General features: G+C 44.9%; 1 protein-coding gene across 1 annotated transcript in view; it reads right to left on the reverse strand.

Moving 5' to 3' along the window:
• LOC146861822 (uncharacterized) overlaps window positions 1–27,709 on the reverse strand; it is a 627,622-nt gene that overhangs the window by 368,882 nt on the left and 231,031 nt on the right. Inside the window, exons 3-4 of the mRNA XM_085643200.1 lie at window positions 16,949–17,011; window positions 3,802–3,864 (exon numbers count right to left, since the gene is read on the reverse strand). Of these exons, the coding sequence (XP_085499326.1) occupies window positions 3,802–3,864; window positions 16,949–17,011 (126 nt within the window). The remainder of the gene's footprint in view (window positions 1–3,801; window positions 3,865–16,948; window positions 17,012–27,709) is intronic.

The following is a 27,709-nucleotide window of genomic DNA, read 5'->3' on the forward strand; positions in this document are numbered from 1 at the left end:
TCAAATATTATAACAAAAATGTTTTTGTTCTTTCATCTAGCTATTATATTGTCGTGGCCTCTGTGTTAACACCAACCACGCCTCATCGCCATTTCTTTGTGAACTGGCGCTCATGTAAAGCGCTCCAGTTCCCTCGGGCCGAGTTCGTGCTATATAAAACAGTGAAAAACTCCCCCAGCCTCCAACATACGCGTTGGCACTCGTATCCATCGGGCTCGCAATCTACACATACCCGACTCCCAAAAAGGTGGGGTCCTCTGCCCTCCCCTCCATCGAGAAATACCTCATAAAAACATTGTGGGATCTTCCTGCCCCAATACCACGACCCTACACAAAAAATGGAGCAGTATCCTCTTGCCATCATCATTTCCCATCTTGCACCCCCAAATTGGTTTAGGGTCCCCCGTCGCAACGCCTCCCATTTCTCTATTTTACCAAAAGCTGTTGGATTTTCTGCCCATCACTCCTCAGAACAAAAGGTGGGGGGGTCTTACTGTCACATTACCTCTACTGCCTCTGCCAAAAGCTGCACAGCCCCACTGTGCTAACGGTTACACTCACAACTGCCAAACAAGTTTATATCAATAACTGTGATGGGAAAGCATGACAAGAGCATACATACCAAATACAACTACAACACAAGCCTCCTTCAGCTCGTGTAAAAGCTGATCCAAACCAAGCCTGGGCCGCGTTCACTGCTCACAGTATTTCCAAATAATCACAGAATCAATATAATCACATGATCAGTTATAACCAGAAGGAGCTCAGGTAGCTTGCTACAACAGTACATCTTTATTACTAACCAAAAGTTCCCGCTCCTCCCCGCCTCGGGTTTTATCACTCACACACGCAACCTGTCGTCAATCTCTGGGCACACACTTCAAATATGAACAAGCGGCAGTGAAAGCTATTGTGAAAGTGAAAGCGATCGCTTTTGGAAAACATAGAAGCCCGTGAGTGCTGCGCGTGCGCACCACAGCAAGCCATGTGGTTTCAATTATCGCGCCTGTGTCTGGGCATGATAATTGAAACCACATGGACGGCGGTGCGCGTAATAGACACCAATAGGCCATGGGCGGAGCAATGCACCCGCCTTTGGACAATTGCGTGCGGTCTTTAATAAAACGACGCAGGCAAATGCCAATAGCGTGGCCCAAAAGGAAAAGCACACGCACGAGCGATTTTAAAACCCCGTACAAGAGGTCTCTCGCTGCGCGAGCAGTACTGCGCACTGCAACGCTAGGCCCGAGACCTAAAAACAGGTACTGCTCCCAATAGTAGTAGTAGCAGTTAACTAAGTTCACCTCCTGATAGAGAAATGTGCCTGTACCTCTCTTATTAATTCTCGATGGGGCCAGATACCTTTTTGATTAGTGCACCAATGCTGCCATGGAAAAGCGTGTCTCCGCCGGCATCATAATATGGTTGGCGGTGTCTTACAGACAGCGCCACCATATTGCAGCCGTTTTCCGCCCAGTCGACGAGCCGACCGGCGGAAAAGCGGGGGACAGTCTTCCCGTCCGCTGCGGACCCCCCAGCGACCCTAATGTGGCGAGGGGTCACTCATGGAAGGATTGCAGGCGGATCGCACCCGCCGGGCCGGCAGTGGCTACCGCCAGGCCGGCGGGGGCGATCCGCCCGCTATCCTAATGGGCCCCCTTAGTGTTGATGTGGCATCTTGGTCCATGCCTCTAGTAACAAAGGATGATCAGATTTTATATGACTTCGAGGAATTTAAGAAATAATTTATTCAGACTTTTTATAGAAGGAAGGCATCACAAGCAACTGACAATGAGCTATTAGAGTTAAGACAAGGAAATCAAGAGTTGGTTACTTATCTGGCTCAGTTTAATTACTAGTAGAAACTGATTGGCCTTAGAATAAAAGAGCAGCAGTTTTCTTCCGGGGCATAAACTATGAACTGAAGGATGCTTTAGTACAAATGCCTAATCGACCAAGAGAGATCTCAGTGTTTGGAAATTTGGTGTTGGAGATAGATTTTCATCAGAATGAAAGAAAAGGAGAAAAGGAAAACGAATTTGGATCCGGTGTGCATAGATTTGGTGGAATTAAATCAGAATCTGCAAAAAACAGTGAAGGTCAGTCAGGAGTAGAACCAATGCAAAAAGGCACCATTAGAGGTCCACTATCTAAAGAAGGAAATAGAGAAAGAACAGAATAAATTGTGCCTCTATTTTTGAACTAGTAGACACTTTGTAAAGTGTGCCTAAGGAAACCTAAGGTTCAGATGAAGGAAAACTACAGCATTACCAGTAAAGGGAGTTGGACAGGTGAGTGCGGATTGGTAAACCACTCCAACGAATCATCTGATGGTGAATACGTTGCAGGCATTTTCACCTCATTTAGTCCTTTCGTTGACATTGAAATTTCAACATGTTGTCCTTAAGGAGGTATCAGTGATAATTGGCTCAGGGGCTACAGGGAACTTTTGTGACCAAAAGTTTGTGAATTACATTGAATTAAAGACCATCAGGAAAAATGAAAATGAAGCCTTCAGAGCTGTAGATGTCACCAATCTTTCATCAGGCCCATTTGTAAGTTACAGTGAACCAGTGCAATTGCTATCCTTAGAAGGACATCAGGAAGTTACACAGTTTAACTTAATAGATGCTCCACAGTTTCAACTCATATTGGGGCACCCCTGGTTGACAGAACATAATCCCACGATAAATTGGAGTGCAAGGACAAATGAAATGAATTCAGAATTTTGCCTGGAAAATTGTTTTGCAAAAATTGAATCACATCAAGAATCAAATGCAGCAACCCAGTTTCGTTGGACCCTACTCTATAGAAAAAATTATCAATCCTTTAACATGCTGTTTGACACTCCCAGAGAACACTAAAATGTACCCAGGTTTTAATGTTTCCCTATGAAAATGAGTTTAACCAAGTATGAGAACCTCTATTAACCCTGAACTATTAAGGAAGGTGGCAGTGAATACGAGATCAAAAGAGCTCTTGATTCCAAAAAAGTGAGAATTGAACTTTACTACTTGGTAGATTGGAAAGGCTATATACCGGACAATCTTGGGAAAAAAACTGAGATGTTCATTCTCCGCTTTTGCTCCAGGCGTTCCATAGAAAGTTTCCAATCAAACCACGATTGGTGAACCCTCCTTGAGGAGCGTTACTGTCAGGCTACTTAGGAGGATTCCTGCAAACCACTCAATACTGGCCAGTATATCCACCAGTAGAAGTAACACAAGGTGGCAAAAGATTACCTGGAGCAATGTTTGGAGAATGAGCTGGCAGTGCTAGAAGCTCAAGATATCTGCCAGGTCAGTTTTCACTGCGACACGCTAGTTGTTTTCCCTCCAGCCATGAATGGAATCAGAAGCGCGCTAACGAATGCGCACTGAGGAAATTCCTGAAGAAGCAGCCTTATTTTAATTTCTCTGTCATGTAAGTTTAGTGAGGGTAGAAGAGTCTTGGTTTCATCGGTTTGTTTCTCCCATAACTTTCTTGTGAGGAGACAGTTCATTTCCTGGGTAGTGTCTCGTTTCTGAGAGTGCCTTGCTGAGAGACTAGTGTCTCTTGAACTGCCTGCACGCTCTGCTCCTTAAATGACCCCAGCAGGCCATAGAGCAAAGAATGTAAAAATGCTGTGGAAGATGGTGTTTCAACATAGAGCTTAATCCTGACATTGCGAATTTATGTTTAATAAACAATCTTACCTGCAATTTCCCTTTATGTCAAGCTACATTAAAGAATAGAAAATTACACGATGAAACTAAAAAACACAAGCCTTCAAGTTTTTGAGTTAAAAAAGAAAACAATTACCTTCCCAGTCAGTCGGCGCGGTAGACCCATCCAACACAGCCTTCATGCGCACAATGAAATCAACTGGAAGGAAAAGATTACTAATATTTATTTGCATTACTATCATTTTTTGGAAATGTAAATAACTTGTAAACGACTGATACAATGCATGCTGAATGCTAGCAAGATAAGAAATTACTGTTGTACAGCATAGAAGAGGAGCAATAGCCTTAAGCTGTATGGGTATGTTTCTTTAAGTAAAATGAAAGTAACAGTAGGATAATAGTTAATCAGGGTAGAGTAGGGTAATGCATAATCTGTTTATAGTCTCTTAGCAGTTTCTGTGAGAATTTGGTCTGGTATATGCTGTCCACTAGTTATAGTGAGCACCTTGCACCAGCCCAAACAACCCTTATTGATGATAGGTTAAAGGCAACCTTTATTGAAAGCTATCCTAGTGGTAGCTATGGAGAGCAGCCTTCAGGCTAAGTCTTGAAGGAATGTAAAGCAGCTTGTTTTACCAGTCTATAATCTCTTGAATGACCAAATAAAAGGAGATCCACACAAGGTATATATATAAAATATATGTATTTATTAATAAACACACCCTACTAGTCTCTTTATGAGGCTAGAGGTCAAAGCACATATGTTACAATCAAAATATCACAGTAAATTAGCAAAATATACGATAGGCCCCAGGGGGGACCAAACTATATACTATGAAAGTGGTATAAGAACCACGACTTGATTAGATACAGTGCCTAGAGTGCGTAGAATTGCTGGAACCCTCTCGGAGCCACCGAAGGTAGTGACACAGGAGACCCACGGGGGATGCCTGCAGTGTGTGAGCACAGGCGCGAGCCCCGTACGATGCTATGGGAAAGTCGCGGTTGGAAATTTAGAAGTTAAGGACACTTGGAGGTGGACTAGGAACAAACCCTTTTGGACTAAGATGGTTCTAGGTCCAACACCCACAGAAGCACTGGAGTACTCATGTTACCTAACCCAGGGAAGCCGGTTGCATAGGTGTCAAATGGTGTCGGATGTCTTGGTCGATTACAATGGCAAAATGCTGCAAAGTGCTGCTGCCGTGAAGAGGAGAAGTGTCCGAAGAGATCCAAGCCTGGATCGAAGATGTGAAGAAACTGAAAGCAGAGGGGCCAGGGTCTGGGTCACTAGCCAGTGACCAGGGGCACGATAGACGAATGCCCACCAATGTCAGGTGCTTCAGGTGCGACGAGGTGAAGCTTGACTCTTCAGCCACGAGGACCAGGAGGCGTCATCGACAACCAGGAGCTGGATTCGAGCTGCCCCACAAAGGATGTCGAGTGCTGCAGCGTCGGTGCCCGGATTGGACACAACAAGCCTTGGCAACAGCAACCCACGCAGGAAGAGGAAAGATGCTTCGGTACAGACCAGCAAGGTCCTGGGGACTCCTCAAATGATGGAGAGTCAGGGCTCATCTGGAGCAACCAGGAAAGCCCAACTAAAGTTAGAGTTGCCTTCACAGGGACCCACCAGTCAACGGAGCAGGGATTGCAAAGGGACCTCGAGCAAAAACACAAAGGGCCAGCTCACGGGACACTCGTGGAGTGTAGGCGGGCAATCTTGAGTGAAAATGCTGTTTGGGGTCAGGGCTATAAGTGAACCAAAGCTCAGCTGCAGAGGTTGCCTCAAAGCTGATGCTTCTGCAAATCATCGCAGTGTCCAGGGGTTCAGGTTGTGCAGTCTCCATGAGGGATACAGGTCTCAGAGTTGCTGAGTGCACAGATCAACCTTAGAGACCTCGGGAACCCACCTCCTGTGTTGCAAAATTCTTCTGAGTCTTCAGGAGCTTCGGAGATGCAAACCGGACTGTTGCGTCTTTGGTGCCTGCCAAGCTAGGAAGTAACTCCTTTACTCCAAGGGAGATTCTTCAGTCATCTGGCGTCGTGCAGATCATTGAAGTTCCAGAATTCAGTATCAGAGTTTCGCCCAGGGATATCTAAAGTTCTGTAGTCAGGGGTTCCTATCTTAAACCCAAGGAAGGGGTTGGACTAACTCTGGGGACCCACCTATGGGAGGGTTTGGAAAGAGGGGTAGCTACACCCATTTCCTCTGTCCAGTTTTGCACAAGAGCAGGGGCTGGTAGCCCCTGCAACTGATTTGGGCTGGACTATGCACGGGGACACCAAATGTGCCCCCAGTGCAGACTTCAAAGCACTCTTGGAGTGCACCCACCCAGCCCCAATACACTACAGCCTGTCTGGGAGGTGACACCTCCCTGTGACAGGAAACCTATTGTCCAGGCCTCCCCTGCCGGAGTTTCGGCCAGCAGCAGGAGGGCAGACCTGTGTCTGTGGCTGGCAGCATCCATTTTGTGATGCCAGGGCTCCGTTAGCTGGTACCGGGTATACCGGTGCTTTCATGTCTCTCCCTCTAGATGGGTTGCATCATACCCCCACACCAGTTACTGGTGTGGGTGTATGATTCCAAGGTGTTTGACACCAAACACAACATGTTTCCATGCAGCCATCCCAAAGTTAGCATTTACCACGAGGTTATAATGCACTTGGTATATGGTCAGGCTGCATCACAGACAACCACGGAGAATAGATTCCGAAAGCTGTAGAGGGGCTCTGCTCATGCATGGGCACCCTCTCACATAAAACCAAGCACCCTGCCTTCAGGATTGATAAGGATTGATAAGGCCTGCCATAGGGGTGACTTATAGATTTACATGTGGCTGCAGTAGCAGTCCTGTGGTGTCATTTTAGAAGGCTTCCCGGGGGGGGGGGGGTGGCATAATACATGCTGCAGCCCCTGGTAGGCCTCTGGGGTACCTATGCCCTGGTTACATAGTATACCATATACTAGGGACTTATAAGGGTACCCCAGTATACAAGCTGGAGTGTACCTATAGTACAGGGAATCAATTTAGAGAGGAAGCAGCTAGGCTGGGGTCCAGGCTAGCAGGGCCCCAGCCAGACTAAAGTCGAACAACAGTGAAACATCTGCAAAAAGTGGGGTTAAGCAGATCCTACTCTCCTACAGTTTCCACATCACAAAGGAAGGTTAACATTATAGAACGCTTGACAGAAGAGAAAAAAGACCTACTGGAGAGGAAGCCACAATTGTCAGGAGTCTTTTCTTTACTCCTTATCCCCTTTGCCCCCTGGGAATGCCTCTGTGCTTGGTACTAATTATCTATAGAGCTGCTGGTGTTACATGAGGGATATTGGGAATTGTCATCGTTCTACCCCTGTGCAAGTCTGTCAACTACTAGAAGATCCTGATAGAGTGAAGTGCCCACGTAGTTACTTGAACCTGAGCAGAAAAGCTGAATGTCTAGACTTAAAAAGCTTGGGAAAGTTCTATGGGTGTATCCAAAAGGAGTTAGTGGCAGTGAGGGAGGATAACAAAACTCTGCAACAAAAAATTGTAAGCTCTAGAACAGAAACCACTGATTAAGCCACTTGGGTGAGTGAGATAGTGTCAGGAGCTAGTTTTTAAAACCCTACATCAGAAACTTCTAGTCCTACCACAAGCTCTATATTGTCCACACATACTCAAGTCATTCATTCATTATACCAATGGATCCCGTTAGCGCCCCCAGAGCGTTTTAGTGGAGATCCTCGAATAAATAAACTTTTTCTGACACAATCTTCCCTATAATTTATGTGCCGTCCAATGATTGTTCCTGCTGCACAGTCTTGAGTAGCGTTTATTTTATCCTATCTTAGTGGTGACGCAGCATCTTGGTCCATGCCTCTAGTAACAAGAGATGATCTGATTTTATATGACTTCGAGGAAGTAAAAAGATAATTCTTCGGATATTTGATAGAAGGAAAGCGTCACAAGCAACCGACAATGAGCTATTGGAGTTGAGACAAGAAATTTGAGAGTTGGTTACATATCTGTCTCAATTTAACAAATGAATAGTCAAAACTGATTGGTGTGAGAAAAAAAGAGCAGCAGTCTTCTAACGAGGCTTAAAAAACAAACTGAACGATGCTTTAGCATAAATTCATAATCGACCGATGGGGATCTCAGCTTGGGGAATTTGGTGTTGAAGATTTTTGTCAGAATGAAAGAAAAGGAGTAAAGAAATAAGAATTCCAACGTAGTTTGCCTAGATTCAGTAGAATTAAATCAGAATTTGCAAGAAACATTAAAGGTCAGTCAGTTGTTGAACCAATGCAAATAGGCACAATTAGACGTCCACTAGCTAAAGAAGAAAAAGAGACAAGAACACAGAATAAATTGTGCCTCTACTGTGGAGCTAGTGGACCCTTTGTGAAGACATGCCCAAGTAAACCTAAGGTGCGGATGAAGGAAAACTCACAGCACCACCAGTAAATGGAGGTGGACTGGTGAGTGCGGATCGGGAAACAACTCTAACTGATCATCTGGGGGCGAATACATTGCAAACATCTTCACCTTACTTAGTCCTTTGGGTGACATAAAAATTTCGACATATTTCCTCTAACCCCTTCTCTCCAAGGCATTACCCCCCTGTGCTAAGCCTTTTTTTGGCTATTTGTGGTAGTCCCCGCTTAGGTCCCTGTAACCTTTTGACCACATAAGGTATCCATGCCACATTTGCGTCATTTTCTTCTAACATCACAGGGATTCTAAAGGTACCCAGAGTTTGTGAATTCCCCAGGAGGGGACCCAGAAATTAGCCAAAATACAGCTACATTTTGTATTGTTTTGGAAAAATGGGAACAAAGGGGCTACAGATGAAAGTGTCTGGTTTTTCCCCTGCAAATGGTATCAACAAAGTAGTTGTGTTGCTGAATTCACCATCTTCCAAGCTTGCAGGGACAAGCAGACCTTTGTCAGAAAAGCACAATATTTCCCATAGTTTTGGAATTTTTCTGGGACATAGCCTATTTTTGCTATTTTTTGCGCCTTCAACCTCCTTCCAGTTAATGGTAAAAATGGGTATGAAATCAATGATGGATCCTGGAAAGCTATACATTTCTAGAAAGTAGACAAACGTTTGAATTCAGCAAGGGGTCATTTGTGTAGATCCTTCAAGGTTTTCATATAGAAAATAACAGTTGAAAATAGAAACACTTGAAAATGAGTTAGACAATTGCTTTTTGTGGCAACATTGTCACCTGTAACTTCTACCAAGTATGACAGATGTTTGAAAGCAATACATCGTGATATCCACTGGACCCTTCTGGTTGTGGGGATATATAGGAAATTGTATGTTCACCAAGAACCCTAGGAAGCCAGGGCCAATAACCGAGCAGCGTCTTGCAATGGTCTTTTATTGTGTACCGGGTATATAGCAATTGATTTGGAAAAATATAAACAGGGAAAAATCGGTATGAAAGTCACCTATGTATTTCTGAAATGGGAACAAAATATAGAGTTTAGAAACAGTAGCTATTTGCACATCTCTGAAATTGTGGGTTTCAAAGTGACTTCTTTTTTCCACATTGTCTTACATTTGAAAGGCAGAAATGCATTGAAAGTCAATAGGTAATAACAGTTTCTCCACTATTTTGTTTCCCCCTAAGTCTCCCAATGAAAATGATACCTCACTTGTGTGGGTAGGGGTAGTGGCCGTGGCAGGAAATGGACGAAAACGCAACGTGGACACACCACATTTTCACAGCAAAAAAGGACCCTTTTTTGCAAAGTGCCTAGCTGTTGATTTTGAACCCTAGCTCTGCCAGCACCTAGGGAAACCTAGCAAACCTATACATTTTTTAAAACTAGACACTCAGGGTAATCCAGGATGGGGTGACTTGTCTGGCTCTCACCAGGTTCTGTTACCCAGAATCCCTTGCAAACCTCAAATTGTGTCAAAAAAACACATTTATCTCATATTTCTGTGGTGGAAAGTTCTGGAATCTGCTTGGATCCACAAAATTCTACCCACCCCGCATTTCCCAAAGTCTTCTGAGGAAAATGGTACCTCACTTGTGTGGGTCGGCCTAGTGCCCGCAACAGAAAAAGGCCTAAAACGCAACATGGACACACCACATTTCCACAGTGAAAATTGACCCTTTTTTTGCAAAGTGCCTAGCTGTAGATTTTGAACGCTAGCTCTGCCGGCACCTAGGAAACTTAGCAAACCTATACATTTTTTAAAACTAGACACCCAGGGGAATCCAGGATGGGGTGACTTGTCTGGCTCTCACTAGGTTCTGTTACCCAGAATCCCTTGCAAACCTCAAAATCTGTCAAGAAAACCACATTGTCATCACATTTCTGTGGTGGAAAGATCTGCAATCTGCGCGGATCCACAAAATTCCACCCACCACGCATTCCCCAAAGTCTTCCGAGAAAAATGGTAACTCACTTGTGTGGGTAGGCCTAGTGCCCATGACAGGAAACGGCCCAAAACACAATGTGGGCACACCACATTTTCACAGTGAAAACGGACCCCTTTTTTGCAAAGGGCCTAGCTGTAGTTTTTAAACCCTAGCTCTGCCGGCACCTGGGAAAACTAGCAAACCTATACATTTTTGTAAACTAAACACCCAGGGGACTCCAGGATGGGGTGACTTGTCTGGTTCTCACTAGGTTCTGTTACCCAGAATACCATGCAAACCTCAAAATGTGTCCAAAAAACACTTTTCCTCACACTTCTGTGGTGGAAAGTTCTGGAATCTGTGTGGATCCCCAAAATTTCACCCACCGTGGATACCCCAAAGTCTTCTGAGAAAAATGGTACCTCACTTGTGTGGGTAGCCTAGTGCCAGCCACAGGAACTAATTTTCAATTTTCAAGAGGCACACAGGTCACCCCGTCCTGGATTTCCCTTAGTGTCTAGTTTTAAAAAATGTACAGGTTTGCTAGGTTTTCCGATGTGCCGGCTGCGCTAGGGCCAAAAATCCACAGATAGGTACATTGCTAAAGCAAGGCCGTGCTTAGTGGGCTTTCTGCCGCCCTGGGGGGTAATCTGGGGGGGGTGGGGTTGCCCTGATATGTCCGCAAGGGGGGCAGAAAGACTGTGGCTATTAGTTTGGGGGGTGGGGACATTGGTATGCCCATTCTGGGGGTCCCCACACCCACGCATAAAAAAGCCAGCGTAATCGCTGTCACCTAGTGTGCTCTCTGACGCACCCTGGGGGGCAGATCAGGGGCTACTGCCCCAATCTGTCTCTTGGGGGGCAGAAAGACTGGCATTTTTTTGGGCATGGTGGAGGCATTGGCATGTCCATTCTGGGCAGCCCACACTCCTGAATTAAAAAAAAATATTCACTGATGCCTATTGGTCTTTCTGCCCCCCGCGAGGCAGATAAAGGGCTTTTACCCCTATCTTTCCTCCCGGGGGGAGGAAAGACTGTAACTATTTGTTTGGGGGTGGGGACATTGGTATTCCCATTCTGGGGGGCCCCCACCTCCACACATATAAAACCCAGCATAATAGCTGTCACCTACTGTGCTCTATGACACCCCCAGGGGGGCAGATCAGGGGCTACTGCCCCAAACTGTCTCCTGGGGTGCAGAAAGACTGTGGAATTTTTGGGGGGCATGGTGGGGGCATTGGCATGCCCATTCTGAGCAGCCCACACTCCTGAATAAATAAAAAAATATTCCCTGATGCCTATTGGTCTTTCTGCCCCCGTGAGTGAGATAAGGGGATTTTACCCCAATCTGCCACCCAGGTGGTGAGGAAAGACTTGCAATTTGTTTGGGGGTGGGGGCATTGGCATACCCACTCTGGGCAGCCCCCTCCCATATGTATATTTAAAAAAATCCCTGTCACCTTGTGGGCTTCCCCCCCAGGGGGGCATATAAGTGGCTATTTCCCCATCTTACTCCCGGGGGACATAAAGACTGTACCATATTTTTGGGTGGGGGCATTGGCATGCCCATTCTAGACAGCCACCACCCCTATGTACAAAAAAAACAAAAATATCCTGGTGCCTAGTGGGCTTTCTGCCCCCCGGGGGGGCAGATCAGGGGCTATTGCCCCAATATACCTCCTGGGAGGGGCAGAAAGTATTTTGCCTTCTTTGGGAGGGGTAGGGTGGGGGCATTGGGATGTCCATTCTGGGCTGCCCCCACCCCTGGCCTATAGAAAAATAATCCCTGGTCTAGGGTGCTTTCTACCCCCGCCGGGGGGGCAGATTCGGGGCTACTGACCCCATCCGCTCCCATGGGGGGCAGAAAGACTGTGTGTGCCCAAAATGTATGGAGGGAGCAAAGGCCCTTGCCCAAGGGGCGCTCCCCCTCCCTGAGGCTAGTGGGTGGATCCCTACTTGGGGATCAACCTACTTGGGTGATCCCCAAGCAGGGATCCACTAGGGAAGGGTAGCATTGGAAAGGGGAGATTCTCCCCTTTCCAACGATACCTCTCCTATCTGTTTCGGTGTTCGGGGGCTGAGATAGCCCCACAAGCACCAAAACTGTGAAACTGAATCGAAGTTTCAGTTTCGTTTTCATTGCAATTACGATAGAGCGCATTGTGCGTGACCATCATTGCAAGGAAATCCAAAAATAGGCCTGGGGAGGTTGGTGAAGCTGTTCCCCACCTCCCCAGGCATAAATAAATGGGAAATCCCTCTGCTGTCTGCAGCAGAGGGATTTTCTGAGCATGTGCTCATGGCAGAATGGTTCCGTCATGAGCACAGGAGCACTGGTGCTCATGATGGAACCATTCCGTCATGAGCACCCAAAGGGTTAAATATCAGTGATGATTGAGTCAGGGGCTAAATGGGACTTTTGTGACCTGATGTTTGTGGTAAGGGTGGGCATAATGTGTGTAAGGGACATACACGGAGAGGCACGGAGATGGAACCAATCTCCGCACTCTCCGCATAGTTCCGTTACGCACATCCCGCCTCCCGCCCGTAGTATTAAATACATTAAAAAATCTATTTTTAAATAACCTTACCTTATCGGTGGCGTTCACGGGCTTCCATCCTCCTCCAGTGCGTCTTCTTCTGGGAACTGCGCATGCGCGGGAGCCCGCGCATGTGAATTCCTCAGCAAGAATGTGCATGCGCGGGCTCCCGTGCATGCGCAGTTCTCAGAAGAAGACGCGCTGGAGGAGGATGGAAGCCCGGGGCCGCCGCAGATAAGGTAAGGTTATTTTAAAAAAAAAATGTATGTATTTATTACTGCGGGTGGGAGGCGGGCGGCCAACTTCCGTTATGCCCTGAGTGTGCGGAGATTTGCCCTGTTTCTCCGCCTATTATCGCGGAAGGCGGAAGGGCAAATCTCCGCACATTCCATGGGCGGAACGGAGTTGTCCGCTCACCCTTAGTTTGCGGATCACATAGGAATGAAGGCCATCAGGAAAAAAAGCGAAGCTGTCAGAGCTGAATATGGTGCCAAACTTTCATCGGGACCAATTGCAAGTCACACTGAACCAGTGCAATTACTATCCTTAGAAGGACATCAGGAAGTGACACAGTTTAATTTAATTGACACTCCACAGTTTCAACTCATATTGTGCCTCCTCTGGTTGACAGAACACAATCCCACTATAAATTGGAGTGCAAAGACAATTGAAATGAATTCTGAATATTGCCTGGGAAATGGTTTTGCAAAAATGTAATCATATCAAGAATCAAATGCAGCAACCCCGCTTTGTGAAAGTAGGGGTTTCAATTTGTGCGATGCAAACTAATGAGATCACTGATGAGTATAGAGATTATACAAATGTATTTTATCAAATGGAAGCGGAAAAAACATCCCCCACATAGGTCATATGACTGCAAAATTTAGTTTGAACCCTGCTCACATTTACCCTGTAGTTGAATCTATGCACTGACAGAAAAGGAGAACCAACATCTATAATAATACATTTTAAAAAAACTTAGACAACTGATTTATCAGGCCATCTCAGTCTCCAGTTTCACCCCCACTTTTCTTCATTCCAAAGAAAGGGGATGATCTAAGGACCCGTATAGATTGTAGAGCAATCAATCGAATCTCAATCAAAAATCACTATCCATTGCCTCTCATCTCTGTGCTTTTAGCACAAGTAAAAGGGGCGCAAATTAATACCAATTTAGATTTCAGAGGTGCCTATCACCTGATTAGAGTATCAGAAGGGAACAAATCAAAAACGACATTCAGGACAAATTATGGCTTGTTTGAGAACCAAGTAATGCAGTATGGGCTATATAAAGCCCCTGCTGCTTTTCAGAATTTCCACTAGGAATGTCTCAAGTGACTTCATAGATAAATTTGCAATCATCTACAAAGATGATATTTTAATTTACTCAGCTACTGAGGAAGAACAGGAGCAAGTAAGAACAGTACTTCAAAGTCCGAAAGAGAACATGTCACACGCAAACCTGGAGAAATGCACTTTCAATATGACTACAGTAGAATTTCTAGGATTTGTACTCTCTTCTTCAGGTATAATAAAGAACACGGTATACAGAAAACTGGAGAAATGCACTTTCAATATGACTACAGTAGAATTTCTAGGATTTGTACTCACTCCTTCAGGTATAACCATGGATGAGCAAAAGGTGAACGCTGTCACAGTTTGGAAATCACCAACAACAGTAAAGGATGTCAAAAGTTTCATGGGCTTTGCTAATTTCTATCAGAGATTCATCCATGAATTCTCTCAAAAGAGTATTCCTATTATGCGGTTGTTGAAGAAAGGAGTGCCTTTCAAATGGTTGGAAAAAGTTGAAGAAGCCTTCAACTCCCGGAAGAAAAGTTTCGCCTACGCCCCAGTTCAACTTCATGCTGATCCCTCTGAACTGTTTTATCTACAGACTGATGCATCAAAATTGGCCATTGGAGGGATCCTGTCACAAAGGTACAAGGTAACATGACAATTGCACCCTGTGGCTTATCGCTCCCAAAAATTAAATCCAGCAGCAGTGAATTATACAGTAACTGAAAAAGAACTACCAGCTTTTAAGGATGTCGTCGTAGAGTGGAGGCACTATTTAATGGGAGCGAGACACACTGCAACAGTATTCACCAGCCATAGGTATTCAAAGTCTTTAAGATCACCTAGAACTTTAACACCCTGACAACTCAGATGGTCATTGTACTTTGCGGATTATGAATTTATAATCCCTTATATGCCTGGGAATAAGAATGAAAAAGCTGATGATTTATCAGGATTGGATACAGAAAATCAGAAAAACTCAATTGAAGATCATAGGATAATTCCTCCAGAAGAGATTGTAGGCGCAGTCTCCAAAGAGACCTTTAAGGAACAAATCATTCAATCTTTGAATTCTAAAGAGATGAAGCAAGGGGCAGATCAAGATCCAAAAAAAGAGGTCCGAGACCAACTACCTTATCAAGATGGAGCTTTATATTTACCCACTGAAGAACTACAGACACGAGCCTAATATGAATGCCATGACAGACCTTTGGCAGGGCATAAAGTAATCTTAAAAACTGAAGATCTGATTAAACAAAAGTTTTGGTGGGCGCAAATTAACAAGGACATTTGCCAGCATGTGACTGGTTGTGAGATCTGTGATCGGGCAGAATCAGAAAGACAGGCCCCCAAGTGGCTATTACAACCCTTATCCACTCCACTCTACCCTTGGCGCATGTGTCATTAGATCTCATAGTAGACCTACCTTCTAGTTAAGGATATAACACAATTCTTGTTTGTGTAGACACCTTCACTCCTTCACTAAAATGGCACATTTTGTTGCCTTAAAATGTATTCCTATGGCTAAACAATTGACACAGCATTTAGATCAACACATAATTCAAATTCATGGCATACCCAAGGTTATAAACATCAATAGGGGTTCTCAGTTTGTATCCAGATTTTGGAGAGCCTTCACTAGTGGGCTATATATGGAGACCTGATACTCAACCAGTTTCCACCCAGAGACTGAAGGGAAAACTCAGAGGACCAATCAAGAGTTAGAGCAATACCTTAGGCTGTTTTTGTTAGATCGGGAAGGGGACTGGCCAGAATCAGTGTACAGCAGAATTTGCTCACAACAATACAAAAAATGTCTCTACTGACTACTCACCCTTTTTATGAATTGTGGTTGACATCCTAACTCTTTGGTCAAATGCGGAAATATAGATGTACCAGCAGTAAAAGATATTGCCCAGCATTTGGCCCACGTTCAGCAATCAACAAAATTTAACCCACACAAAAGATTGTTATAAATATTTTGCTGAGAAGAAAAGAATCAAAGAACCCACTTCCCAGATTGGAGATAAGGTCTGGCTTACATAAAAAACTTAAAGCTAAAAGGTGATCACAAGTTCCAACCACGTTTTGTTGGACTGTACTCTATATACAAAAAAATGATCAATCCTGTGACACATCATTTTACACTCCCAGCGAACACTAAAATGTACCAAGATATTCATGTTTTCCTGTTAAAAGGAGTTGAACTAGGTTTGAGAACATATATTCACCCTGAACCATTAATAATGTAAGGTGGGACTGATTATGAGGTAAAAAGAAATCTTGAATCCAAAAAAGTGAGAAATTAACTTTGCTACATGGTAGATTGGAAAAGCTATGGACCAGGTGAAATATCTTTGGAAAAAATTGTATGTTCATGCTCCACGTTTGGTGAAGGGCATCCATAGGAAGTTTCCAAGTACACCACAATTGGAGGAACCCTCCTTGAGAGGGGCTATTGTCAGGATCTTTAGGAGGATTCCCGCGAACCACTCAATACTGGCCAGTAAATCCACCAGTAAAACTAGCACAAGGTGGCAAAAGATTACCTGGAGTGATTGGAGACTGAGCTGGCATTGCTGGAAACTCAAGATGTCTGCCATCTCAGCTTTCCCTGTGGCGTGCTAGTGTTTTCCCTCCAACCATGAATGGGTTGTGAAGCATGCAGTAACTAACGAATGCACACTTCAACAGAGGAAATACCTGAAGAAGCAGACTTATTTTAAGTTCTCCATTGCGTAAGTTTAGTGAGGGTAGAAGCGTCTTGGTTTCATTGTTTAGTTCTTTGGTCATTTCCTTGTGAGGAGACAGTTCATTTCCTGGGTAGGGTCTCAATCCTGAGAGTGCCTTGCTGACGGATTAGTGTCTCTAGTCCTCAGCAAGGAATGTAGAAATGCTGTGGAAGACAATGTCTCAACATAGAAAATGTATGGTAAATAAAAGATCTTGCTGAGAAAAAAACAGGAATCAAAGAAAATGAATAATACTCACCTGCAACTTCTTTTCTGTTGAGCTACATTAAAGAACAGAAAAAACAAGCATTCAAGTTGTTGAGTTAAAAAAGAAAACACCTACTTGTTTGGTCATCATCATATCTCCAATGTCCTGCTAGAAAGTGACAACGTTCAAGTATTGTCTCTGGATGAAAAAAAGATAAATATTTAATTGCATTACTATTGTTTTTTGGAATGTAAATAACTTGTATGTGACTGATACAATGCATGCAGAAAGCTAGCAAGATAAGAAGAAATTACTGTTGTACAGCACAGAGGAGAAGCAATATCCTTAAACTATATGGGTATGTTTTTTAGTGGTTTCTTTTTGTAAAATGTTTAATTGAACATATATTGCATTACAGCACAAGACAGTAGCAATCTGCAGTGTACAACACGTACAGTCATCAGTCAGCAGGAGAGTGGCACAGCACATTGAGTATCTCCCTTTCAATTTGTCAGTATGTTCATCACATTACAATATTTCCAATCCTTCCTATGTCATGATTTATACAGTTTAGTATTCATCATCCATATTTCTTAGTAATATCCAATTTGTGTTAATGGGTCTGGGATTACCCCTTCTCAGCTAACCTTCAGTTTTGACAGATTTTTTCCCCCCGGAGATACATCTAACATATGTTTATGTGTAAAGTTTAATCAGTGTTTACACAAATATGTAAGTAATGGTTCCCAAATATGCCTAGGGCATGATGAGGGGGTAATAATTCTGCATAGATGGAAAGTTGGTCTTTACAAAATGTTATGTCAGCGAGCCATTCCTTAATTTTGGGGACGTGCCCTCAAACCCATCAGATGGCCACTCGTCTCTTTGCTAGCAACATACCCAAGACTCAGAAGTTCCTGCACGCCGGTGGCAGCTCCTCTGTATAACCCAGTAATGCCACTATAGGGGACCATGTAATGTGTATGCCAGCCATTTCATATATTGCATTCAGCACATCCGTCCAGTATTTCTGTACTTCCTCGCATTGCCAGGCTAAGTGCAGGAACCCCACTCCCTTATGCCTACAGCGATCACAGCGGTCATCATCTCTTAGTTTATACCTGTATATTCGCGCAGGTGTGTAATATACATGTTGAATGAATTTCAAATGTATTAGTCTAAGTCGACTGCTCATAATGATGGCTTCTGTTTGCTTACAGAAGTATTCCTACTGCTCGTCTGTGAGCGTGAGGCCTAGTTCTAGTTCCCAACCCATTCTGGTTTCTTGTTGTGTGTATGGTCTTTCTAGTAAAGCCTTGCGGTATAGTCTAGACACCACGTATGTTGCCCCATCCATTTGGTGAAGGGTGTGTCAGATTTGCAGGGTTCCTTTGGAAACGCTGGAGTATTAGCCCTGAACTCTTGTCTCAGCCTGATATACATAAGAATTACCATAGGAGTGCCATCGTCCCCTCCCATTAGGGTTTGCCTATTCTTAAATGTCCCATCCTTTTATAGATCACCCATAGTATTTATATTATATTTTTTGAACATTTTCCTACAAGGCACTTCCTGAGCGACCGGGGCTAGATGTATGTATGGAAGAGGCATCAGTGGGAAGTATAAATAGGATTTTTCCATTATTTGAGCTATACGCTTCCATGCGAAATTTGTACACGATACAGTGGAATGTTTAGTGCTCCATTTCGGGACGCTTGCCCCAAGAAATGCGGTTGGGGCAGTGGAACCATGCATCCCTGTTCGATGGCCAGGTGTGGCATGAAAGGTGGCGGATGGAGCCAGTAAATGGCATGATGCGCTTGGGCGCACAGAGAATAAAGCTCCATGTTGGGTGCTTTGAATCCCCCCTCTAAAATGGATGTGTCAAGACTGATGAGCTGAGAGTTGATTACCGTAAAGAAATGGTGGCCCAGGTGATATGGTATGTTAATGAATAGGTAAAGCAATTTTGGCAATATGACCATCTTTATCAACGATATCCTGCCTGCAAGGGATAATGGCATTGATATCCACAGAGTAATTGCGGTAGCGATGGAATCCAATGCAGTGCCATAGTTTGCCATCAGTGTCTCCCACCTATCCCAGGCAATATTTACTCCAAGGTATTTTACCTCCGAATCACACCATGTGATTGGGAAATCCAATGGGAATTCTGGAGTAGACGATGTTAAGGGTAAAATCTGATACTTACTCCAATTGATTTGTATCCCCGATATATCTCTGAAGCGCATGAATTCTCGGAGTGTCGGATTCATGCTGATAATCGGCTTAAGGAGATATAGCATGATATCGTCCGCATAGAGCAAAACTAGGATATGTCTTGAGGGGTATGGGATAGTGAACTCTCTATGGTGTTGATGTAATTTAGCCGCCAATGGCTCGACTGCGAGAGCAAACAGTAAAGGTGACAGAACACACCCTTGCCGGGTGCCTCTGGAGATCTGGATGGGGCAGAGTGCAAGCTATTAATTTGTACAACAGCTGTGGGCAGATTGTAAGGTAGCGCTATCCAATTGGGAGGCCCATTCTTCCCAAAATTGCAATCAGGTAATCCCATTCCAAATGATCAAATGCTTTCGTAGCATCCAGGAACACAGCCCACAGCTTCACTCTCAGGGTCGATGTCTTGCAGAAGCACATTTATAGTGCGCAAATTATGTGATGTTGCCCTTCCAGGGATAAACCCTGCTTGATCGGCCAGCACTAATCCCTCCAGTAGGAGACTAAGTCTATTGGCTGATATTTTGGCTATTTTTTTAGAGTCACTATTTATTAAGGATAGGGGTCTATAAGCTTCACATTTAGTGGCTTCCTTGCCTAGTGAAAGGAGCGATATGATTATAGCCTGTCTCATAGTTGTTGGAAGTATTCCTGTTTCCATCGCTTCCTCTAATACCCTTTTGAGGATGGGAGCTAATTCATCTATGTAGTCTTTATAAAACTCGATTGGCAAGCCATCTGGGCCTGGGTATTTGCCAGACCGGGACTGCTTGATGGCCTCCCACACTTCATCTTCCTCAATATCGGCCTCGAGGAACTCCCTGCGGCTGTAACTAATCCAGCTATGGGCAGTATCCTCAAAGTATGCTGCCACATCAATCTCACCTGACCTTTGTGTTGTGTATAATTGTTGATAATGGGAGGTGAAGGCCTTGAGTATTGCTTCAGGGTCAGTGTATACCTCATCTGTATCAGTTTCTATTCTGAATATGTTATTCTGAAACCAGGGTGCCCTTATTGTTTTAGCGAGGGCCTTACCAGGCTTTTCGCCTTCTCTGTATCTTCGGACATGAGTGTATTTGGAGTGAAACAGCCTCTCTCGTTCCGCTGTGTCCGTATAGTCAAGCAGTAGCTCTTTTAACTGTGCGTGCATATGCGGAGTAGGGGTGCCTGCTAGGGCTGCTTCCTTTTCTCTAATATTTTGTTCCAACCTATTCAGGGTGCCTCTAATATCCCATAACACCCTTGCTCTTGGAGATACATATGCCTCTAACTGAGACTTCAAAACTTTCCCATACATTAGCTATGGGTTGCACACTGCCTACGTTTCTTGGGAAGAAATCCTGAACCTCCTGTCTCAGCTGCTCTCGAAAGCTAGCATCCAGAAGTGCAGTAGGTTGGAGTCTACAGGAGCAATATGGGGAAAGATTAACAGGGGGGCATACTTGGAGTAGTACTGGGGAATGATCGGATAATGTGTGGGCAAGATGTTCGGCCTCTTTCAGCCATGTACCCAACCTCACAGACAATAACCAATAATCAATTCTTGACCAACTAGCGTGCACTGATGAATAGAAAGTGCCTTCTCTGTGTTCAGGATGCCTAATTCTCCATGCATCCAACATGCGGTTCTCTTCAATAATTGTGTTAAAATGCAACAGCGCCCTAACATGAGTTTCATTCGCCCAAGCAGAGCGATCTACCACTGGATGTAGGGCAAGGTTAAAATCTCCTCCCCATATTAAATGCGTATACCCCACTTCTAAAATTCGACCCTATTCCGTGGTAAAAAACTGTTCATCATCTACGTTTGGTGCATAACATTTTACCAATGTTACAGATTGGCCTGATAATCTCCCCCACATAATGCAGGATCTCCCCAGGGGGTCTTGTATCGCACCCACTGGACTGTAGCTGACCCCAGCCTTAATAAGGATAGCGGTGCCCCTTGAGTAAGTTGAGTACAAGACAAAGCTTCTATGTGCAGCCCATATACCAGCAAAACCAGGTACGAGCCAGGGTCCAGGTGTGTCTCTTGGATCATTGCTATTTGGATGTGATGTCTATGTAGGTAGTTAAGTATTTGTCTTTTTTTTCCGAGGATCTCGTAGTCCTCTGACATTCTATGTCAAAAGTGTAATGTTCTGATTTATAATATTACTAGGGGCGCTCATTTGTGAAATGGTGATTTATGTTGTGAACAAGTTTAGTTTGTGGTGCCAGAGCGATTATTTTCCCTTCCTGCGTGTACTTATGTCACCGCTACGACCATTACATTTTTCACGTGCAACGCTGCTGCAAACATTAACAAACATCAGTCCTGTTCCCCTCCTCGCCCCATCCAGATCCGCGGCCCTATTCCGCAGAAGAATACTTTTCCCTACAAAAACCCAACCATGCAGTCCTCGCTTAGTGTCCAGAATAGTCCAATGTTTTACATAAGGATCAGGGCATAATGTGTATTCTGCAGTTAGCATATTTGACTCAGAGTGGACTTCAATGCCCTGCATAGCCAGCTGTGGACCGGGTAAAATTACATGTAAGTGAGACAGCAATACGCATAACAAACTAACATTCTCTAAGAGTGGGGGATTACCCATGAGGGGGAGTTATACAAAAGAGAGCCTGACATTTCACCCCAGGTGTTCATGGGGTGCCCGGGGGTGACCAATTTACGGCATGGTATATATAATTCCATGACTGTCAAATCATACAACATCGTTCTAGGTTAATGTACCAAGACTTTTGTACCTACATGCAATTTGTGGCCTAGGCAATTCTGTTTTTAAAAGTATCAAATTATTCTTTGAATACCTTCCATCCTGCATATATCAAAAGAAAAAGATTTTTACGCATGGCATGTTCCACTTATCAGTCATTACTCTGCAGCAGAAAACATTGGTCCAGACTCATCGTCGTCTCTATCGTATCTGGTTCTATGAGTAGACGTCTTCTTGATAAAATCCTGTGCCTATTGGGAATTGATGAATACATGCTGTCTGCCTCGGTGAGTCACGCGCAACCACTCTGGATACAGCATAGCGTACTGGATGTTGGCCTGCTGTAGTTTCCGTTTCACTGGGATACACTTTTTTCGAGCCTCCTGGACCATTAGCGTGAAGTTCAGAAACATTGAAATGGAGTGGCCACCATTATGCAGATCCCTTTTCTCTCGTGCCAGATGAAGTGCAGCATCTCTATCCTTGTACTTTAGCAACTGCACTATAATAGGCTTAGGGGTGATCCTGGGGGCGGTCGCCAGACCAGGGAACGGTGCACTCACTCTACGATCATCACCTTGGAGAAGGAGGATGCCCCAAACAGTTCCATCAACATACGTCCTACATAATCTTCCATCCGTCCTGTTTCTGTGGATTCAGGTATCCCTAGAATGCGTATATTGTTTCACCACAATCGCACTTCAAGATCATCGTTCTTTGCTGCAATAACCTTCAATAACCGTTCCATGGTTTGTATTTGCTCACCGCTGGCCGAGGTAGTGTCTTCCAATTGTGAAATCCTCTGCTCTGTTTCACTAATCTGCCCGTCATGTTTTTCCAGTCTTTGAGTTATATAGACCATGCGAACATTTAGCGCATCCAATTTGGTCTCAATCGAGTTAAGGCTTTGTCTCATCGTAGGTAGTACCAATCTCAGATCTGCGTCATCTAGTTGCAAGCCTTCTGATGCATTGGAAGCCTGATCCCCTTCCGGGCCTTTTGTGTTTTTAAAAGGTCCAAAGGGTATCTTGCTTGCTTGTCATCTGTTCTCCCCATATTGAGCTCTGGGAGGGTAGGTATATTATGCCAATTTTACAATGCTAGTAATGTCCCAGTGTTTCCTTGTGTTTTATAGCGCTGTTAACTCTTGCAAGTTGGCGTATAATTGCACTTTATTGTGGTCTGGTTGGGAGGTCTGAAGCCCTATGGGAGTATTCCTCTTACAGTTTTTATTAGTGGGTCCTCGATAAACAATGCCCTCCAGTCATGTGGAGTATTCTCCACTCCCTTTTTTGTGCTATGTCTACCGCTCCCCCTGTCAATCTGGTTGTGTAGATTAGAGCGATCGTAGGCCACCCAGTGTGTACAATACCTCCGCGGGAGTCTCTGTCCTCAGTAGTAGGCTCTGCAGTCTCTCCTGCTCTGGAATAGGCCCCGCGAAGCCGGTTGCAGCACGCAGGCCGCACCTCCCATTCAGCTGGTCAATAGGCGCTTCACTTACCACGCCTCCTGTGGATCCAGTCCACCTCTTCAGAGGGGTCTGGCGCACACCCTGGGTTGCCCCGCACAGGGCCACTCTCAGACCTAGCGCGCCGTGGAGCCATCTAGCAGCAGCTCTCATCTCAGTCTCAGGTTAGTCCCCGCAAGGCCGGCCACAGCACGTAAGCCACAACCCCCAGATAGCGGTCATGATGGTGCGGATACTGCTGTGCCTCTGCCAGATTCTTCCATGCCTCCTGGGAAGTGCAGTGCACACACCAACCAGCCCCAGGAAGGGCCCGCCTCAGGCACAGCACTCCACGGAGCCACCCAGCAGCAGTGGCATGCACCACGATCACAGGCTGTACTCGCGCCTCAGGCCTGTCCAGCCGCTGCAGCGCAGTCACTCAGGTAAGGCCTACAGGTCCTGCGTCAGTGCTCTGATGTGAGTGGTTGTTCTTTGAACGCCAGCCAACTTCCCCAAGCATTCCGACCAGCCGGGAGCCCAACACCAACCTCGCCTGTAGCCCAGCGTCAGTATAGTCCTACTGCGGTATTGTTCACGGCCGCCGACACGCTCCGGTAGCCGTCATCTTTGGCCATTTTCTCACCAATGCATTTTCTCGGTTTCTCCGGTCGTGATGGCGGCTAATTTTGCCCTAATTCATTTGCACAATGGTACGTCTAGTTAGTGGAGTTGTTTCTCGTCGCTGTATGTAAACACTTCAGCAGGATTATGTCAGATCTGTTCCCTGGGATGCAGGAACCTCACCGGAGTGTGGCCATTTTGCTTGGTGGCTCTCTAGCACCCCCATGTGTATGTTTTTTTAAGTAAAATGAAAGTAATAGTAGGATAATAATTAATCATGGTAGAGTAGGTTAATGCATGATCTGTTTCTATTCTTTTGCAGTTTCTACATCACAAAGGAAGGCTAACATTATAGAACGCTAAACAGTAGAGAGAAAATACCTTCTGGAGAGGAAACCACAGTTATCAGGCTCCCTCTTTTTTTACTCCCCTTCTCCTTTTCCCCCTTGTATCATCTTGGTGCTTGGTACTCATTATCTATAGAGCTGCTGGTGTTCTGGGTGTTTTTTTGGTGTTGTGCAAGTCTGTTAATTACTAGAATATCCTGACATATATCCACTCCCTGACCCCAGCAGTTTCCCCAAACACAGCAGACATTTCTGGGCTTCGGGTCCACTATCCATGAGGGGAAGGGTGTGGCACCCATCCCTCTGCACATTCAGAAGGTGACCCTACGTCTTACCGCAAAGGCCGCTTTCCATATCTGGGTCTGTGCAGGTCCCTGGCCCACTTACCTCTGCAGAAGGCAGAGCAGGAGTAGAGCGGCAAGGGATGTAAATTGGCAAAACATCCACAAGCGGGTCAGACGTTCCCAGGCACACCAAGAGGGGAACATGACTCATGCTGGATTGTGGCCAGGTATCCGGGTCCTCTGCTCCCAGGTGCACCCACGCTTCTGCTTCTCTCTCTGCCCAAACAAACAGGCACTGCCATGTTTTAAAGCACGGCCAGATAAGTTTCACATCCATGATAGCTACTAGGTTATTTCAGCTCACCACAGTCCAGGGGAGGCCTGCCAGGAATCTAGTAGAGCACTGAAAAGGCAGGATGCAGAAGGATTTCGCAGGAAGCCTTCGGAGTGGTATTTGGATGCATATGTCATGTTGGCTGCCTAGCCACGTCACCCCCATCCAGTCATTTTTAAATTAACCAACCATACTTATAGTTGCAGCTTACTGCCAATAAACACTTCTAGCAAGAAGTATACCTCCTGTAAGTCCCTGCAGCCCACTGACGCCGATTCTTTATATGGCGCCAAAGGATTGCTATTTTGAAATGTATAACAGTAATTCAAAGATTACTATCAGGTGATGATCCCACTACAAAATGTTCCCACATAGATCTCAGTGCACTTTCAATGTTGACTCACAATTGTCCAAGTATTTTTGCCAGAACCGGTTTCCAAATATATACAGACACCCTTGCATCGAGATCCTGGCAGGCTATTAATACTTTTCTTGCAACTGTAGCAAATCAGATTGGAGGGATAGCGTAACCCAGTCCCTTTAGAGACAGGAACTTCCAAGCTGGGTGCTGAAATGCCTCATATTACACAAAGGTGCACCGCACCAGTTGCTGCGTCACACAAGATCATGCCTGTAAAAGGTGGAACAGGAAAGGAGGAGGTGTGGTCTACTTCCCAAAGGCAAGTTGCTGCGGAGAGGGGGATAGAAGAGGTCATGACAAGAGGCAACGTTTCAGAGCATCAGCTGGAGACCGGAGGGATGATGAAACACGCAGAGGAAAATGCCAAACCTGAGAACACCACAGCTATCGTCAACCGCGGCAGTTCCTGAACCCAGGAAGACCCGGTGGACCCCGACACCATGACCCCGGACGGTTGCGGTGGGAGGCAAGTAACGGAAAGGGACACAGGGGTAAAAAGGTGGTGGTCAGGGCTTTGGTAAAACCCTGAGAGTGCATATTTCAACAAAGAGAATCAATTCCCACACTTCTGTTGATTGGTTGTTTTCACACAGAGCACTAAGCATGATGGTGACTGTCACAACAGGTTTTAGAATATAATTCATTAAGGAGTCCTTGAAACTGATGAGAGCTTTCATTTGTAATTTTCTTGCTTTTCTGAGGGTCACACCACTCCTGGGCTGGGACCACTATAAGGGAAGTCGACAAGTCTTTGAAGAATACCTCAGTTTCTGTAGCAGAGCTTTAAAAGATGAAATATGATGACTTCAAATAAAAAAACAATTCCTCTACTGACTAACCCAACAAGAAAAAATATAAAACCTTCAACGACCTTAACTTTACATACCTGTCCTGTCTAAAGGGGAGAAAGGGCTAGGCCAAGGGTGAGGGGTGAAGTTGGGATCTCTCCAAAAGCATAACAGATAGCATTTCAGATCATGAGATTCCACAAACTCATGACATTCCCAGATTCCAAAATAATTGATGGTAAAATTAGCTTTTTTTCTAATCAGGTTAATATAAAATGTATTGAAATTTGTAAATAGTGAATTCAATATTTGAAGATGGTTTACGAACAGCCCAAACATACACAAGATTAAGGGGATCATTACGATGGCGGACGGAATTTTTCCGACCGCCATCGTAGTGGAGATTGGGTCCGACCGCCATGTATGCGGTGGTCCCGCCCATTGTATTATGATGGGCCCACCACCGCAGCATTCGGATTCCGCAGCTTTCACATTATGGCGGGCGGTGCTGGCAGCAGCACCCCTGCATCGTGAAAATGAGCATGTTGTGCATTTCACTGAACTTCGTGGCAGGCACTGCACTGTGCCTGCCACTTGGTGCAGTGAAATGTAGGGGGGTACCATGTGTACCCCCCAGTGCACCCACACTCCCCCAACACGAGGGAGGCCCGCAACGGGCCCCCCATCACAATCCCCGCCAGTATTTCCAGAGGGGAGAGACCGAATTGAAAAGATGGCTTCCGCATGCATCCTAACCTGGAAGGCGTAAAAGCTAGGCACCGGCACCATTTTAGCCGTCCAGCTCCACCCGCCAGGCCAGCGGGCGGATTGCTACCGGCGGAAAGTGGCAAACGGATTTTCACACCGCCGCGGTCAACACCGCCATCATAATCTGACCAGCGTTTTTCAAGGTTACGATCGCGGTGCGGGGGCCACCTCTGGCCTAGCGGTGATGATCCGCCCGCCATCGTAATAAGCCTCTAAGTCACTGAAGCTCAGTTATTAGTAACAGTACTTTCAAAACTAGTTGACAAATGTAATTTTGTACTAGAGAAAGAGCCTATTCTGAGTGAAGTGCTACCTTCATTTTAATTTATTTGAGATATTTAAATTGCATTAAATAAAGAATCTATTCTGAGTGAATTGTTAACTTATATAAGTTTTTGTAATGGTCAGCAGTTTTGTTGCATGGTAGAGCAAAATGTTCCTGGAAGATATGAAATGGGGATTTATTGTTTTGAAACATCTAAAATTACCTTCTTCACTGAAAAAAAAATGAAACAAAGAAACTTATCTTATGGCCCAAATTTCTGTGATTGTGTTAAATTGTCCAAAAACATATGCATGCACACACACCCACACAGGTGCACACACACACAACCCCCCATGCACGCCTGTGCACACACACACGCAAACACATATATGATTACACGCTGGTGTTAAAGCCGTAATCATGATTAAATCAGAGATTCCATTGAAAAGCCATTATTGTTTTGCTAATACGTTTGGTAACATTTTATAACCCTTCACAAATCCTTCCTCAAATAATTTTGTATGGTTTGGGTACAGCACGCCAAGTTTCATGCAAATTTATCAAGGAGGAATGAAAAGTCATGGTTCGCATTTTGACTCTCATAGGAACCAGAAAAGGGGGAGGTGGATAAAGTTAAAGCAAAGTCACAATTATTTGATT

Source organism: Triturus cristatus, chromosome 2_2 (genome assembly GCF_964204655.1).
Source record: "Triturus cristatus chromosome 2_2, aTriCri1.1, whole genome shotgun sequence".
Taxonomy (NCBI): Eukaryota; Metazoa; Chordata; class Amphibia; order Caudata; family Salamandridae; genus Triturus; species Triturus cristatus.